The sequence below is a fragment of the Aedes aegypti genome, chromosome 1, assembly GCF_002204515.2.
Source record: "Aedes aegypti strain LVP_AGWG chromosome 1, AaegL5.0 Primary Assembly, whole genome shotgun sequence".
NCBI classification, from domain to species: Eukaryota; Metazoa; Arthropoda; class Insecta; order Diptera; family Culicidae; genus Aedes; species Aedes aegypti.
Window position 1 is genome coordinate 233,621,903 of NC_035107.1, and position 15,409 is coordinate 233,637,311.

The 15,409-nt window shown below is 38.2% G+C and overlaps 1 protein-coding gene across 10 annotated transcripts in view; it reads left to right on the top strand.

Moving 5' to 3' along the window:
* LOC5571521 (protein doublesex) overlaps positions 1-15,409 on the top strand; it is a 552,051-nt gene that overhangs the window by 497,331 nt on the left and 39,311 nt on the right. For all 10 annotated transcript variants that reach the window (XM_021837269.1, XM_021837268.1, XM_021837271.1 and 7 more), the window contains one exon: positions 4,657-4,791. In XM_021837269.1, coding sequence (XP_021692961.1) covers positions 4,657-4,791 — 135 coding nt within the window. The remainder of the gene's footprint in view (positions 1-4,656; positions 4,792-15,409) is intronic.

Consider the following 15,409-nt stretch of genomic DNA (forward strand, 5'->3'; position numbering starts at 1 on the left):
GACTTCCTGAAGAAGCGTTGTTCAATCCTCGAGCGATGTGAGGACGCAATCGAGAAGCCCACCGTGAAGCCGATTCCAGCGAATAGTTCCAGCCGACTGAAGACTTATGCTGTAACCGAGAGAGCAGAACCGACCTGCCAAGTGTGTGGCAGCGGAAGCCACCCGATCTTCAAGTGTGACGCCCTCCGCAAGATGTCCGTTCCAGAACGAGAAGCCAAGGTAAGAGAGCTCAAGTCTTGCTTTAACTGTTTGCGAACGGGTCATAGGAGTAGTGCGTGTAAATCCCTCTTTAACTGTTGGAAATGTGAAGGTCGACACCACACCCTTCTCCACCCTAACGAATCTGATGTGTCTCCGCCCAAATCCAAATCCGATGATTCGGATTCCGAAATCAAATCCCATTTAATACAGTCTACTTCTGCCGTCTATCCCGCCAAGAAAGTCCACCATATGTGCAACAGTCTCTTGATGACCGCAATGGTTCAAGTGTTCGATGCCAATGGTGAACTTCAGCCTTGTCGAGTCTTCCTCGATAGTGGATCCCAAGCAAACATTGTTTCTCGTAAACTTGTCCAATCCCTGAAACTCCCTCGGCTCGCAACAAAGGTTGATATTGTTGGAGCCAACAACCAAAAATCATCCCTGTCAGAAGTAGTGAATCTCAGAATTCGATCTCGTTATTCCGACTACAGTGCGCAATTAGAGTGTCTTGTTGCCGATCAAGTCACTGGTCCAATACCGTCAGCTCCCATTGATATCAAATCATGGGACATTCCGCCCGGATTTGCCCTTGCCGATCCAAATTTCCACATTCCCAGTGAAATCGATCTCCTCATTGGCATTCAGCACTTCTTCAAGCTGATGATGCCAGGACAAATCAAACTCTCCGACGATCTTCCTATCCTCCAAGAAACCCGTCTTGGATGGGTGATCGCTGGAGCTGTTAATTCTACTCGTCCTAAGCCAGACAAGTACACAGTTGGTGTACAGTCGTTAACCGGTCAAGTAAATCCCTCCTGTCGAAACTGTCCGCCCCGTCGTACAGTGTATAGTCCCACAGAGAATCTCTCCCTCGATCCACCTGATTTTCCATCTTTCCCAAAACGATCGATCTTTCGAAAAAGAAGCCTTGTTTATCCGTTTGTTTCCCAAAACCTCGAAGATACGCAATACATGAAACAGATCCGTCAGTCCACAAACCCACAAAGTTGTCAGTTACCAATCCAAGTAAATGATCCCCTGAAATTCAAACAGTCACGGAATCCTCCAACCACATGTGCTGAAAACCCGCTTTACGATCTTCTGCTAGAATCCCGACAGTCTTTAGTGAATTCTCGTTCTTCTCTCACTAACTCAAACCGTAAGTCCACACTATTCGTTAACCAGAATCAAACCGTTACAAACAAACCCACCGTAATCAATTCAAGTAAACTAAGTCCGCTTTCCGTTAACACCGTTAATGTAAGTGATTCCGCTAATCTGTCAGATACCCAACCCGTAATGAATCCCAAAATCGCTGTAGAATCAATGCCTTTAAATCCACCGGCTTCACACCTTTCGCTGGCGGGAGAATGTTCACGCACAACGCGAACGGTGTGCAACGTTTCAACCCTGGTTTGTTCAGTCGTCGTTTTCACCCTGTTGTTGATCCTGTCTATGTAATCCATTCCCCCCTATTCCCATTCATGTAAAGTAACCACATAACTAACCTCGAGTCGCCGCGAGTATTTCGGCTACCACCACTAACAAAAACCCTTTCCTACCTGAACCTCACACTCACTACTTCACGCAACCCGACCGACTAGCTTGAGCTCTCCATCATCACACCACCCGGACCACCGATTGCAGCATCCAGTATGTAGTACATAAGACAGTGGAAATTTCCCACCGAAGCCATTTCACTGTGCATGCAATGAATCCTTCTACCTGCAGCCTACTTAAGGAGCTTGCGTGCACAGAATTGATTCATTCAGTCTTTAGCCGTTGTATGGCACGCGTAATAAACCGTCGTAGTTCGAAAACCGATAACAAAAGTGTTTCCCTCACCGAAGCAGCCCAGCTAGTAGTCCTTTTCAGGACTGTTGTTAAGAAATCATTTTCACAGTCTGAGCTATCGACACCCCAGGCATTCCTTCAGGGGAAGGAATTGGCCGATCATCCCTGGCATTCCGAAGAGGAATTGGCCGCCGAAGCAGGGATCCTTCAACCGAAAGGATTGCCCTCGTCCTCTACTGTCCGTGATCGGACAATGATGTTCCAGCCAATCGAATTTTTTGTTTCTTGTCAAATAAGTAAAATATAATAACACATGCTTCCGTCCTGACAGCTGTAGGAATGTTACATTTAGGTATGTATTCAACAATCTTTGAATGGTTCGTCACCTCAAGTGTTGGCATAATTTTCCTCCACATAGAAATTGTTCATATCAAATGAAAATATAATATTTACATATAAGCATGTATATATCTCACAAATAATTATTTTTCATGAAAATACCTGAAGGTCGTAGACACAAAAGTCAATTTGGACAAATTGAGATGTAAAATTGTGAAAAATAATAGAATCGTTCTGCTGGGCATCGATCCCACTACTCCCAATACGCTAGACTGGGCGCGTTAACCAACAACGCCACAGAACGGGTAACGATTCTGCAGCGCAATCGGCCAACCTGAAACCAAAGTCCGTCACGACCCCATTTTCTCCCTCACAACTCTACATCTCCTTCGGCTCTCTGAGATGCCCAATTCGACTCTCCTACGCGTGTCTACGAACAGCAGTAAGAGATTTTTATTTTTAGCGTCGCACTGTTGCCTTGTTTGTGCCACACTACTCATAAGCCAACGTTGGCTCAATGAGATGGTTAGTATGGGTCCGGCTTTCGATGTGGTCGTATCTCGTCATATCGACCCCTTTTGCAATAGAGAGATCGCTGCTCAATTTTACTCAACTAGGGTTGTCATGTCTATTACGGCTTAACCAGCCGACGGGGTTTTAAAGGTCGTAGACACAAAAGTCAATTTTTCATTTGCTAATTGCTTATCAAAGAGAATCTTGTGACCCAACAATCCTCCCCATTAACAAACATCCCTCCCAGTAACCTTTAAGGAGATGTAGAGGCAAACACGGTCTCCAAACAGCAAAGGTTACACACTAACATTCCTTCCCCCAATCCCACCTGACTGCAAGGACGAGGCCGGCGCCGTTATTGACCCTGTATAAATAAAGGCACTGAGTTATGCACACTGAAGAAGTTAAGGGCCAATCCCAGCCGAACTTCTAGTTGATTCTTTGTGCATTTTCACTGACTTCGGTCAATCACGGAATAACAACCATTGATATGTGTAGTCAGTCTAAGCTACGCTAAGCTAAGCTAAGGAATCTCCGGAAGCGATCTCTGAAGGAAATCTTAGATCTCGAGAGGATTACCTGAAGAATTTCTAGAGAAATATCTGGAGTATTCCTTTAGGAAATTGGAGCAGTGTAACCTGGAGAAAGCCATGAAGACATCTTTGCAATAATCCCTATGGGGATTTTCCTAGAGGAATCCTTAGAGGTGTTTCAGGAAGAGTTTTTGGAGGAATATCAGGAGAAATCGCTTGAAGAATCTTTGGAAGAATCTCAAAAGAAGTCCTTGAAGTAATCTCTGCAAAAATTCATGGAAAAGATTCCTGAAAAGTACTTGGAGAAATTCCTCGAGTTATTTCAGTAAAGATTATACTGGAGGAACCAATGGTGGAATCACTTGAGGCATTTCGGCAGAAATTCCTGGCAAAATCGCTATGGAAAAATCCCTGCAAAAAATCCTGGAATAATCCTTGCCGGAATCTCATGAGGAACTCCTGGTAAAATTCTTTAACAAATTTCTGTTTATTTTCTCTACAAAGTTACAGCTCCTTTACCGTGCCGATTGGCCAGAAATGACCCCAAAGACTCATGGGGTACGATCTTATTTCTGCCAAATATACTGTATGTTTGTTTCTTTCTGATATGCTTTTAAGCTCAATTTTCTTTGGAATGGTGGAGATTTGTTTTGGCCTCCAATATACTTGCTAGCTCGTAGTTCGTACCTGAAGTCAACTCCTCAATTCCTAAATGCTACAATAATATATAAAATTTTAGGAAATAACTGCAAAATATTCTGAAGGCCATGTCTTGATCTATCTTGATGTATCTAATATGTAATCCCAGAAGCATTCTAGTTTTTTCTGATAATCTGTGAAATAAGTTGTTTTTACGAACTTTGACTTTTCGGGATTTGAGGTACAAGCTTTCAAATATATTGGAGGTTCTGCGATATTAACTTCAATGAATTATTGGAAATTAGAAATCGTCTTGTGCATACGGGTTAATCGATTTTAGTCTCTGGTAGATTTCGAGAGGGAATGTCTGAAGAAATTTTCTGACCTACATGTGAAGTATTGTCTGTCAAATTCAAAATATTTTCTGTAGGAAATTAAAATTTTTTGGGGAAAACTCGAAACTCCTTGGATATCCAAGGAAACAAAAAAAAAAGAAATATCTGAAGAAGTGCATCGTCCTTTTTCCTTAATTATTGTTTTAATTAACTAATAGTTCTGCTAGAAAGGTTTTTGGCAGAACCCCAAAATGATATTCAAAGCAACTAACAGCTCGATTTCCCCTCGTTTCCAATTTCAGACGACGAACTTGTCAAACGATCTCAATGGCTCCTGGAGAAGCTGCGATACCCCTGGGAGATGATGCCCCTGATGTACGTGATACTGAAAGGCGCCGACGGAGACGTCAATAAAGCGCGCCAACGGATTGACGAAGGTATGGGGGTTCTTACCGGTTGGGACTGTTTCCGAGGTATCGATCGGGTGTCACTCACTTCCTGGGTGCTCCCATTTTGTAACTGCTAACGCTTATTATTGAGTTTCAGGACATCTGGGATCTTCGGTCGACGGAGTCTATTCCCAACAGTGCCCTGGATCAAACACTGCCATCATGCAGTTTCCGTAGCCTGTTGGGCTACGCTCCCCGACTTGACATCCCCCATTCTCATCAAACAACAACTCAAGGCCTGAGACAACGAGTGGTGGAATTTGCGCACGAAGTCATTGGTTTGTCCTGGTAAAAGTTAAAAGGGTTAACTGGAGGGTTAATTGACACGGTTTCAACTGATGGCCTTATTGACACACGGATGAAAGACTTGCACGCTTGACCTTCTGTCTGTACTAATAAAAGTTACGTTGGCTGGGTTTTGGGGTCATAATGGCCCCAAAATCGAATCGTCATAACTTCTTGAAATACAACTCACGTTTAAGACCATTCAAGAGTATTAGATCATCGTCTATAATAGCAGATTTGAAATTTACTTCACATTTCGGTATTGCAGTACCCCTTGCTTCCACAATGGAATTAGTTAAAGTTTCGAGAGCATTGTCAATATCAAGTGTTGTTAGCAAACAAATGCTAACATCAAGATTACTATCGATGTTTGATTCACATGTATTCCAATCAGCTCGTAAAAAATGGAAAGTGGAGCTGATAGGGTTGAGAATCGCTTCATGGGATAATTGGAAACAGGGACATGATCAGAATGAAAATCAGCGTGAGTAACCAGTTGACTACAAAGATGACTAGAGTCGGTTAAGAAAAATTCAAGTAGGGCTATCAGGTTATTGAATTGAAAAATATCCCGAAGGGCCCTCATCAATTAAAATTTTGCCTTTGGAAATGTTTGGCATTCAAGTAGCAAATTTTAACATACTGCGATTCGATTTCCGCAAGTTAGTTTGAAACAAATTAACTTGCTACCCAGTGCATTAAAAAGGCAAGTAGGCAGCTTTGGAAGTATAAACTTAGCTGTGTTTTAACAGAAGCACTCGCAAGTTTCAAAAATTTTGGTTTCGAATGACAAAAAAAGTTGATGTTATATACGCCTATTGAATGATGATTCCAGTTGATCATTTCGACAAACAAAAAAGAATCTCTTTTGATTTCAGATCCAGGATTCAAATAACATTCCGTTATCAGATAAAGGGTTAATGCCACAATCGTGTGGTCCATTATCCCCGGAAACTTCACACCGTCACACTCGATCCAGATCTGATGTGATCTCTGCCGTCGGGCGCCTCAGAAGCGAAAACCACATTCGCCCGCGCTCTCCGGAATTATGTCGTAAAATAAAACTTTACAACCATAATTATTCAGAACTTCGACGACTGCGCGATGACTTGGCCGCGGTGTGCCTGCTTGGGATGGACCTCCGAGCACTGAAAGCAGTGGTTTGTACAAATTGAATGGGCTATTTGAAATTAATTGGGCCGATAGGCTCTTTTATCCACGTGAGATCCACCGGATGGGAACGGTTGTTGGATGCAGTTCGTTTTTTACTCTGCTCTGCTATTCCATGTTCGGCTGAGTGTATAATTTGGTGTCGCTAAGGTCGTTAGCAAGGGAATAACATTTGGCGGAAGATGGACTGTCGATTGCGGTGGCAGAATTATGGCTTATAATTTACTTAGGTGGGATTCATCAATATGAAGCCTGTGGATTAATTGATGAGGAGTATGCTTGAAACTATAAATTCTTCTTCTTGGCATTACGTCCTCACTGGGAAAGAGCCTGCTTCCCAGCTTAGTGTTCTTATGAACATTTCCACAACTATTAACTGTGAACTTTCTTTGCCAAAGTTGCCATTTTCGCATTCGTGCATCGTGTGGCAGGTACGATGAGACTTAATGCCCAGGTAATTCAAGGAAATTCCAATTACGAAAAGATCCCGGACCAACCGGGAATCGAACCAAAACACCTTCAGCATGGCTGTGCTTCGTAGCCGCGGACTCTAACCACTCGGCTAAGGAATGCCCCAATCAAATGAACTCTTATGCTGATTTCCATAATATGACACACAAAAACACATCTTCTAGATAAGAGATGACTATCGGAGGCAAGTCTGGTCATTTTGAATACAGATTAGGTCCAGTTTCAGAATCCTGTTTCTGATTTCAAAATATCAATTTTTATCTTTGGATACTACCTATAATCGAAAACAACGAATGACACGTTTCCGCAAATTAAAAGTTGAAAATCCTCATAAGGGTTTCTTATAAGGATCATGGAAGGACCCTGATAAAAATTCTAAATCGAAGGTGATGGGTATTCTGGAAGGCTAGTAATGAGATCCCTGGAAGGTTTCTGATAAGAGTCCTGGGAGCTTTCTGATGAAATTCCTGTAAGGCTTCTGGTGACAATACTAAAAGGTTCCCGATGAGTATCCTGGAAGGATTCTGAGGAGAACCCTGAGAGGGTTCTGATGAGAATTCTGCACGCTTAAACCAAGTTACACAGAAATGAGTACGACTCACACAACATTGGGCTCTTCTGGTTCAACATATAATATGTGTAAGTCTATATGTCCCTTTAAATATCAACTTTGCAGAATTCTTAAATTATGTGAGAATTAATTAATGTTGTATAATTTATAAGAGATTCGATATAAGGTGCAGCACTACTTGGGACTTCCACGGTTCACTTTGGCATAGGGGGTTTTTCTTGGCCGTATCGTCTGAAACTTTGCAATAAGAAGCACTTCAATTCAGCGTTTTACGAGCGCTAATGGCTGCCGCAGACAGGCTCTCTTTCTGGTGGGAATCAGTCGATTTGACATTTGGCATGGCTCCGTTCAATAGGCCTATTCACAAGACGTTTTAAATCAGCTGATCAGCTTTCCGACAGTTTCCAGTTTCCAGCTTCGACAGTTCTAATGGAAATGACAGCCTCGTGTATGCACCGGTCCTCCACCGATGTAAACAAATGCATAGACGCGGTTGGATTGAGAGGGAACAAAACGCAAATTAAAAGCGTTCATGATAGCTCAATCGTGGTTGGAATAGTAAATTTAAAAACACGTTCATGGTTCTCATTACTGCAACGCTTGTTTCAGTGTACTACAACTTAGCCTCTTTTAGAAAAGTGTTATCCACTCAATCTGTGTTGGTAGCAAAGCTCAAAGCTTTGAGCCAACCCTTTTCCAGTAAAGAAGCTAGGCAAAATACAGGACGCTTCGATGCTTACTGACTTTAAAATGGCTTGCTCAATTTTTACCACCTAATTAAAAATTTTCAATCTTGTCGCTCCCTTGCGATGCCTATGCACCTTTTCGTTTCCATCATTTGCTTCTATAGACTCCCTTTAGCTTTGAGTCGCATGACCGCTATAGCCGTAAAACAAAATAAAATATTCTGAAGGATATTTCTGAATTAATTACTTAAAGCAGCACATTTAAAGAATGTCTTGTTAAAATCGAAGTAGAAATTAACTTTGGAATTTATCGATATACTTCTTGGGAAGTTCCCAGGGAGATTGCAGGAAATACTTCTTCAAGAAAGTTCACTTAGCACCTTTTAGGGAAAATATAAGAAATATGTTTAAAAGTGTTTTGTAGAAAAAGTAAAGGAAAAATCCTGAAAAAATTTGAAATGAAGTTTCTGGAGTAACTACAAAAGTAGATTTTGACAACTTTATTAATATTAAACTCAGTGAATTCCTGAAGAAAATTATAGAGAGATCCTAGAGAAGATTCAGGTCGGAATTCCTTGAAATATATGCTCCTGGCGTGAATCTTGTAAGGATTATTTGAAGCAGTCCTGGTGATAATACTGCGATAATTCTTGATATGATTTCTGAAAAACCTCCAGAAATTTGTGTTTTAACCCCTCTACCGGCAGCTTCATTTTTTAATACGAAAAAATATTCAAACAACGATAACTTTTTCGTTTTTCGATGTTTTGCACCATTTTTCACAAATCCTCAAAAAACTCTTCTATTTTAAGCATCTGAGTAAATTCTTGATTCCGAAATTTCTTGGGGACCGACAATTTTCTATCGAAAAACAAAAAAGTTATTGCTGTTTGAACATTTTTTGTGGTGAAAAAATGAGAATTGCTGGAAAAAATTAGAATTCAGTTAAATTTAGTCGTAAAGTCAACAAGGACTTTGTTAAAAAATTTAACTGATAAGTTTTAGAAAGTATGATTTTCAGCAAAATACTATATAAGGAATTCATCAAATTTTCGATAAAAATTCGGTGAAAAATGATGATGATGATGTTCTATAATTATTGTAATTGGATGATTGAATTCTTAACAACGAGCAATCTTGTCTTGTTTTTGACTGATTAAATATATCTCAGTTTATGAAAAAATACAATTTTTAAAATTATGTTTAACACGATTGGTTATTATTCAAGATTGTTAAGAGCACATTTTAGTATTCTAGACATATATTTGAACTAATATTTTCAGTTGCAGAAGTCAATTTTTAGTCACCTTTTTGTTAATTTTAGTCATTTTTATTTTGCTGTCTGGTCGCTGCCAGCCTTGACTTCCGAATTCACTCCAGATATTACAGTAAAATGTTATCCTGAATATTTTCGAATTATTCTCCAAAAGCTTTCTCCAATAATTTCTCCTGCAATTCCTCTACAAATTACTTAAGAGATTCCTAAAAAAAATGTAAGAAAATTTTACCCGGAATTCTCTTAGGGAGTTTTCCAGTCCTTCAACAATTCCTTTTAAGAATTCCACCATAAAATCTGCAAGAGTTCCCCAAAAACTTCTTCCTAAATTCTTTCAACAATTTATCTAGAAATTACTTCAGGAATTCGACCAAGCAGTTCTTCGGAAACTTCTTGTCAAATTCTTCCCAATAGTTCTTTAAAAATTTCTTCATGAAATTCATACAGAAATCTTGCAAATATTCCCACAGAAAATCCCCAAGGAATCTCTACAGATATTTTTCTAGATATTCCACAAAAAATCTTTGATTTCTTCTGTAAATCTTCCAGATTTTTTTTTCAGATGTTCGTCTGTACTTTCTTCCAGAAATTTCACAATGGATTTTCCACGAAATACAAAAACCCCTCAATGTGTAAGTTCAGAAATTTCTTAAGAAATTCTTTCATAGATTCCTATCCAGATTTTTTTTCAGGAATATTTGTAGAGATTACTCCGAGTATTCTTCCAATGATTTCTTCAGAAATTTCTCCAAGAATTCCTTCAGATATCGTGCCAAGGAGTATCTCCCAGTTCTTCAGTCTGCATTTCCGTGAGAATTTGTTGTAGGACTTATAGAAGAATATCTAGTGGAGTTTCCGAAGGAATCCCTGTAGGAATTTTTGGAGAAATTATTAAAGAAATGCCTACAAGAATACTTAGATTTATTTCCAGAGGAATTTTAGAACGAATTCGAGAAAAAGTTCCTGGAGGAATATGTCAATAAATCTGATGTGGAGATCTAAAAAAATAGCTCTGTAGTCAGTTGTGAACAAGCTGTGTAGTCAATTTATAAAGAATTTACTGGATTAATCTCTAATGTTAATCTCTAGAGGAATTTCTTAAGTGATTTCTTAAGAAATCTTTGGAGGATTTTCTGGAGGAGAACTGAAATTTTATGGACGGACTTTCATATATATTTCTGTAAAAATCTCTGAGGATAACTTTTTAAGTAATATCTAGCGTAATTTCTGCAGAAAACTTTGGATGAATCAATGAAGAAATTTCTGGAGGAATCTGGAATATTTCCTGAAGGAATCCCTAATAAACTTCTGGTTAAGCGCGTGAAATAATTGAGAAAGGAATCCCTGGAATATTTCTGGAGGAATCACCTAAGACTTTTCAGAATGAATTTCTGAAGGCGGAATACCTCAAGAAAATTCTTGATGGATTTTCGGTAGGATAATATCCTGAATAAATCCCTTGAAAATTTATTGAAGGAATTTTGAAACGATTTTCTTTAGGAATTTCTGGAGGAATCACTGACAGCAATGCAGGAGGATTTTCCTGCGGAATTCCTGGCAGACCCAGACAACCAGAATGTTCATACAAAAAAATCACCATTGCGTTATGCGATGCTTATAGGTGCAAAGATTCCTTATAAGATGTCGTCAAAAGGCCTTATGCGTACAAGAGGGGAGGTGATATATTTGCATAATTTACATGATGAAAATTGACAAACAATTCGAGTGTACAGATTTTATTTCGAATTAATCTGTATCCTTATACGACCTAGTTTCTGATAACAAAGCTGATTTGACAGCTGCTACGGATTGATTTGACTTCCTTTGTACATTTATACGGAACGAAACAAAATGCACTGATAAACTCAGAAAATAGCGTTCTAAGCGAGGAAATTCATCAATCAAACGATTTCATGCACCATGTTGAGCGGGTGTAATGTAAGTCGCACAAATAAACGATTTTTTACATAAATTGTTATTTGAATTCTGGTTGTCTGGGAGAATTTGTGGATGTATTCCTGTATGGTCACTCTTGGTAGAACCAAAGACAAATTAAAGACCCCCATGTCCCTTGAAGTTGCCCAAAATTTTATGGCTCATAAGGTAATCTAGAATGCCGTTCAAAGTGTACTGCGATCTGTCAAACTTGGGTACCTTTTGCACTACCGAGGGACCAAATGCAGTACTAGAAGTGTTACCCAATCTGAGCCCGAGTGGGACGGACCTGGTAGAACGTCTTAAAGAATTCCTGGCGTGATTTCTGCAGAAAATTCTGGAGAAATTCATGAAGAAATTTCTCGAGGAATTCCTGAAGAAATACCTGGAGGAATTCCTGATTGAATTTGTCGATGTATTTTTAAAAAAGGAAAACCTTCAGTAAGTTGTTTGGGAATTCTCAAAAGAAGTTGTGGATGAAGCTTCTATGTTTATTTCTGGAGGATTTTTTAAAGGAAAATTTCGCAAGATTCCTGAAGGAGTTTCTGCTGGAATCTCAGAAAGAATTTCTGGAGGAATTTCTTTGGGGTATTCCTATTTTAGGAGGAATCTCTGGAGGATTTGCTGAAAATATTCTTGGTAGAATAGTTCTTAGAAGAATTTCTAAAGAAATCTTATACAGCATGTAATAATCTCTAGTGAGATTTCTAGATGAATACCTGAAGGAATTCCAGGAGGATTTTTCTCGGTGAATTTCTGGTGAACGTAACTTGAGTTGTTTGTTTGGAATTTTCTGTAGAAATTTCTGAAGGAATTTATGATATAAATATCTGGAGAAAGTTCTGGGAAAATCTACGGAGGGTTCTATTGAGGAATCGCTGGTGGAATTGTTGGTAACTTCTGAGAGTAGTATTTTGTGGAGTAATCCTTGATGAAATTATTGGAAGAAACATTGAAGGAATTGCTGAAGGAAACACAGGATAAGTTTCTGCATAGTGAATTGTGGAGGATCTCATTTAGGAAATCCTGGAAATTCGTAGAGGATATTCTGGAGTAACGTTTTTGGGCATTCCTAGTAAAATCACAAATTTAAATAATAAATTTCACTTCGGAAATAGCCTCGGTAAGAATTTTGGATCCAAGTGGGGTAAAGAACTTCTTGGTTACTTTCTTGGTTATTGATTCAATCATCAAATACCGGTGTTTGATAGGGACTGGAGAGCCACAATAATCGCATGTCATATTGATCAAGTTTGTTCAAGAGCCACTATTCGATGGAAATCCGATGAACTGTGACCGCTATTCACCACAGTTCATCGATTCTACTAGTCAACCAAACACAAAGCAACAGTAACATCAATACCATCAGGCGTAGCGCTGCCAACGGTTCACACACTGCTTGAATGTTTTTGTCTCTCCACTGTGATCGTTTTCGGGCAGCCATCTCGGGGTGTATGATTGAAAGAAATGTTAAATAATTCAATCACTAATATTTCGCTTGTGTTTTTAACTAATTGAAATCTGTTAGCGCTAATAGCAAGAGCACAATCATTCCGTTGCGATACATATAAACAAGTTCAATTTCATGCGGCCTTTATCGAGCAAAAATGCAAAACCCCGAAAACCGGAAAAATCGCGTCACCACTGTGCTCGAGTCATTTCGCAATCGGGTTTGAAAAAACGTTGGGAAAAAGAAGATTACAGTTTTGAAGAGCCGTGACATTTTTTTGTTTTGAACGGTCATGGTTTGCTTTGGATTTTGATGGTCGTGTAGAAAAATGTGAATGTCGAGGTTGTAAATGTTTGCTACAACACATTTCCCATCCCTGATCTGTACTATATGAGCAGATATCACTCGAAATATGATGAAAAATGTTGGTGCAACCAAATCTGACAGTTCGTCAAGCGGTCGTACGAACATAACTCAGTTTGACTAACTTGGGGCGGACTAACTTGGGGTCAAACCGTCTGAGCGTATGTGGGCAGCATAACAGTTCGTAGCAAATCGCAATCGGAGAGTTGATATTCACTCTCTCGTTTGGTAGGGTGCAGAACCACTTGAGCACTTCCATGATTTACTTTGGCATGGGGGGTTTTGGTCGTCCGAATTGTCTGAAACTTTGCAGAAAAAATTCAGGGTCGCCTATTTTTCCGGAAAACTCAGGTGGAAATTTTTTGTTTTCCCTTGACACTACTTACTTTGAAAAATCATAACTCAAGCATCGTAGAAACAAAGTTTTTATATGAAAATTAAAGCAAATTTTCTCAAAAACCCAAAAAAATATGAACCGGAAAATGTTTTCCACAAAATTTTCCACCGTTGAGAAAATTCGTAAAGAAAAGCCAGAAAAACTATGCCCGAACTCGTGGAAAATTTTCAAAAAAATATTTTCGAGAAGGTAATTTTAGAAGCTTTAATCACTGAAATTTTTGGAATGCACTTTTTTTTTCGTTTTTGAGTTATGGCCAATTTTGTGAAAAACGTCCAGATGTGCCATATAAGACTTTTCTTTGAAAAATCATAACTCAAGAACAAAACATTGTGGAAACAAAGTTTTTCTATGAAAATTTAAGCAAACTTTCTCAGAAATCAAAAAAAAAATATGAACTGGAAAAAGTTTTCCACAAAATTCATTAGGGAAATTCATAAAGAAAAGCTGGAAAATCTATGCCCGAACTCGCGGAAAATTTTTATTAAAATATTTTTGAGAAGGAAACTTTATAAACTTCAGTTCTAGTAACTTTTAGGATGTACTTTTTTTTTGTTCCTGAGTTATGGTCAATTTTGTGAAAAATGACCATATTAGCCTTTTCTTTGAAAACCCATATTTCAATCGAAGCATCAGAAAAACAAGGTTTTTTTTTATCAAAGCAATTGCAAATTTTCTAAAAGATCTGAAAGAAACGATATGGGATTGGTTTTAATGAAGTATAAGTCGGATTGGATTATATTTTTCATGAAACATTACACCGTTAAGCAAAGCTGAAAAAACTGTTTCTTTTCCATTCCAAGGGATTCTTTCTTTTCTATGGAACAAATAAGATTCTTTTTATATTTTTCTTTAATATAATGTATTTGATTATTCAGTACATAACTTACATTTTATCTTAAAACTATCTATTTTTTCAACCGGGAAGATTGCCTTTAGTTGCTATCACCAGGAGATTTTCGTTTCTTTGCAGTATTAAGAACAAAGCATGATGTATTTTCTTGGTTTTCATGTGCATCTGAGAATTCACTCGCAAAAATGCTTCGTTCGTCTTTTGGAATAAATGAATGATATTTTTTTATTCCAGGAATTGGAACAAGGTTAGAAAATCTCTCCTGAAGTAATTTTTCAGCCTCTGAATAGTCATTTTCAGTTGCATAGATGAATTCCCAATCTTTTTTAAATTGGTCTTTTACCTTTTGCAACACAGCCCAGTCAAAAAATTGTTAGCATCTCTAGCCATTCGCTTAATATTGCCACCGATACCATCACATGGACCATTTCCATGTGAGGTTGGGAAAAAGTGCCATTCTGCTCTAATTTTAAAATCATTTTCATGGTTGCATACATTTTTGAAATTTGATTTATTTTTGTACTGCTCTCCGCAACCATTAGAAAGATAAATGATTTTTTCAAGCTCAGGAATTTTTTTTTCCAATCTTGAAATTAGTTTTGTTTGAAAAGCATAAACTGATGTCGTGTTATGCTTTTTTATGTCAGCAATTACAACAAAATTTAAGACTTTGATCGAAGATTTGTCTTTGTAATAAATTACAAATGGATGTATTGTTACTTGAGATCGTACAAAGTAATGGCTTTGAATGGAATCTTGTATTACGCACGAATAATTTTCCGCGAAATCCATCTGGCACATTATTTCTTTGTTTTCAACTAGTGATTCCTTTTGAGCTCTTATAAATTTATTTTGTTTATCTACTTTGAATTGATGCACAAGAAACTTCTCTGAGAGATTTTTCAAGTTTTCTATAAAATAATTTACATTTTCCTCTTTGTTGATAATTTCACAACGAGGAGAAATAATCCAAAAACAATACTTAAGTTCTTCAACGTTGTTTTCATCTAAGCGATTGGCAACAAAATCTAATTTCTTTAATTTACAATCCTCACAGGACCTCAAGTAACAATCATCTGTACTATCTGGACATATCATGTGACTAGTCAAAAAGGTGTTAAGTTTTTTTTTCTGTATTATGAACTTCAA